Source organism: Centruroides sculpturatus, unplaced genomic scaffold (genome assembly GCF_000671375.1).
Source record: "Centruroides sculpturatus isolate CEXI.00-Female unplaced genomic scaffold, Cexi_2.0 scaffold386, whole genome shotgun sequence".
Taxonomy (NCBI): Eukaryota; Metazoa; Arthropoda; class Arachnida; order Scorpiones; family Buthidae; genus Centruroides; species Centruroides sculpturatus.
This window is the reverse complement of record NW_019384684.1, coordinates 176,018-178,898: the sequence shown is the minus strand read 5'-3', so window position 1 is coordinate 178,898 and position 2,881 is coordinate 176,018. Positions and strand designations below refer to the sequence as shown.

The following is a 2,881-nucleotide window of genomic DNA, read 5'->3' as shown; positions in this document are numbered from 1 at the left end:
TGAGGTATGGTTTACAAAGAATTTATGTGAGTTTTTTGGTTTTTATTTGTGTCCTGTTAAATATTTTTATATATATTTAGTTAGCTGAAGAGGGGCTGATGCCCGAAACGTTGATGTATGGAAAAAACGTTCTAACTAAATAAAAGATTCAACTAGCCCAGTGTTGAGAAAAACGTCACTTCATTGTGCCTGTACACAATAATTGTTTTCATCACACATTAATCACAAATATAACAGAACCAGTAAAATTATAAACTGAAATGGTATAAATTATTGATAACTATACGAGCTTTCTCTGTGACAAGTTTACACTATACACTCTCTTGTTACTCTCTTAGTGCTCTTCGAGCAGAAAGAGGGTGCCTTATTAACTGCCAACTTTTACAAAAGAAGAAAAAGAAAAAATGCAAAAGCCAAAACACTCACACACACATAATGTCAACATTCGAATAACACCTACAATAACAATGTCACCATTGAACACAATGTACAATTTTTCAGTATATGTTAAACTTTACCTTGCCTTAGAAGCGCGCTTGCTATCAAAGGGCATTGACTATAATTGTTTGTATTTTCTCGCAACTGCGCTGTCTATTATAAAAAGTAAAATATTATTATTAACTTACCCCAGTGAAGAATATTTTCTATATCTTCTTGACTACACGTGCTCGGTATACAAATATCAACACGAAATATTACTTTGGAGTAATTGGCCATTTCAAATAATTTTCTCAATGGAAACGGTTTCTGTAAATGTGAAATTTATAGAAGATTGCTTTTATAATCGTAAATTTTTATATAAATACTTACAACAAAATCTTTCATCATGTTAAGTATATTTTTAGTATTGTTATCTACTGGCACATCACTGAATTCATATGAATTAAATCCAATAGTTAATGCACAAAATTTTCCATATATAGTGTTTAATTTTTCTTCATTTTTTCTGGTCTTATCCTCTATAGCTTCAATATTCAAGCATTGATCGTAATCTCCGTGTAACCAAAATTTTCCTCTAATTATTCCAAATGGTTTCCCGAAAGAATCAATCACTGGAAAATTCGTTGTAAAATTTTCATTATTAAGCTTTTTACTCCATATTAATATTTATAATCAACATTAACAAATATGAAGTAAATTTAATATATATTACAGTCGACCCCCCTATAACACTGTTGATAATTTCGTTTTATATGAATTCCATGCTGTACGAGTCACTTAGATTTTACAAATACGTGAGCCGTTTACAGTTTAGCACATGTATTTGTAAAATCTAAGTGACTCGTACAACATAGAATTTATATAAAACGGAAAAATCAACAGGGTTATAGGGGGTCGACTGTATTTATAAATAATATAAAAAAAATAGATAATTGTTTAGCAAATATAAATTTGGCATTCTTGCTTCATTTTAATGATTTTAATAAATGACTTTGAAATAACTAAAATTTTACATAAATTACGAAAATTGTAAATATAATATAATACAGACATGGGCAAATGCGGCTCTTTTTGAGTTACATGCAGCTCTTGCTGAAAGTGTTCATTTCTGCTTTTTATTATTTTTTTTTACAATTTTATTTTCATAATTTTGTGAAAATATGTTTATTAAAAAAATTCAATATTTGTTTTATATTATATTAACATTATATCATAAAATCGCGGTACAGAACTGCGGTACAGAATAAAATAGTATAGAACTGCGGCTCCCATGCATTTTGCAAAACCTACAATTCGGCTCCCACTGAACTCTTGCTTGCNTCGTCGATGTTAAGCCTAACGAAGACTATTGTATCGTTAAAAATTATTTTTTTATTTTGTACAAACAAAAAATAAATATATTAAAAAATATAAAAACAATAAAAAATTATACTTCAGAAGTTAATTTAGTATCAAAAACGTAAAATATTTGAGTAGCCCAAGACATAGCCAAAGATTGCAGGGCCACAGCACTAGCGAAAATTTAAATTCGCCAACTGGAATTCTTTCGGATAATTGACTTTCGGATAATCGATGCTTTGCTGTAGTTAAAAACTTTTAATTACTGTTTGAAATATTACTTTTGTTACCTTTTAATTTTTACTTGTATATTTAAGAGTTCTGTTCTTTTAATATAATCTATATTTTAATTAATGGCATAATTCTTTGAGCTGTGATAATTTAGACAGTAAAATTATTGAACTATATTTTCATATACAGTACTTTTTTTCATTGCAAATGTAATATCCTATTCTTGTCAATGCTCTAAAATAAATATCATTCAAATTCTATTCCTGGATAAAGTAATAACACCTATTTATTATTTTGCATAATTAATAACAGGTTATGAGAGATGAATTAAAATTTTTGTAATAAGATTATACTTTGTTCTAATCGATTATAAGCTTATGTAAATCATTAAGTATAACCTAGACGATATTTAACAAAGGTATATAATAATGCAATAAAAGAGTGTCTGACAGTTATCAGCTTATCCTTTTATTGCCTGATGGGACTTTCTAGTCCCACTATCTTCGATATTTTTTATTTCATAGTGCAGGGCTTCTTAAACTATGGGTCGCGACCCCATTTGGGGTCGCTTAGAAAAATCTTGGGGTCGCGAGATTTTAATGCAAAATATTGAAAATAATTTGTGAGAGTTTGAAAATAGCACGCTTTGTGCCATAGGTTCGTGAGTTGCGCTTTGTGTCACTTCAGCGAGACAATGACTCAGCAACACTGATACTAGTGTGAACTAGTGTAGTGTTGTCGCTTTTCAGTGTATTTAGTTGTCTTTGTTCCATTGTAACACAAGAGTGAACTGTGGTAGTACACCATTATTGTTTTTGCAAATTTGTATATCTTTATTTTATATTTATATATATATATATATATATACAGG

General features: G+C 29.0%; 1 protein-coding gene across 1 annotated transcript in view; it reads right to left on the bottom strand.

Moving 5' to 3' along the window:
* Positions 1-2,881, bottom strand: part of LOC111627024 — a 40,970-nt gene that overhangs the window by 13,035 nt on the left and 25,054 nt on the right. The window contains exons 2-3 of the mRNA XM_023370563.1: positions 811-1,052; positions 627-747 (exon numbers count right to left, since the gene is read on the bottom strand). Coding sequence (XP_023226331.1) covers positions 627-747; positions 811-1,052 — 363 coding nt within the window. The remainder of the gene's footprint in view (positions 1-626; positions 748-810; positions 1,053-2,881) is intronic.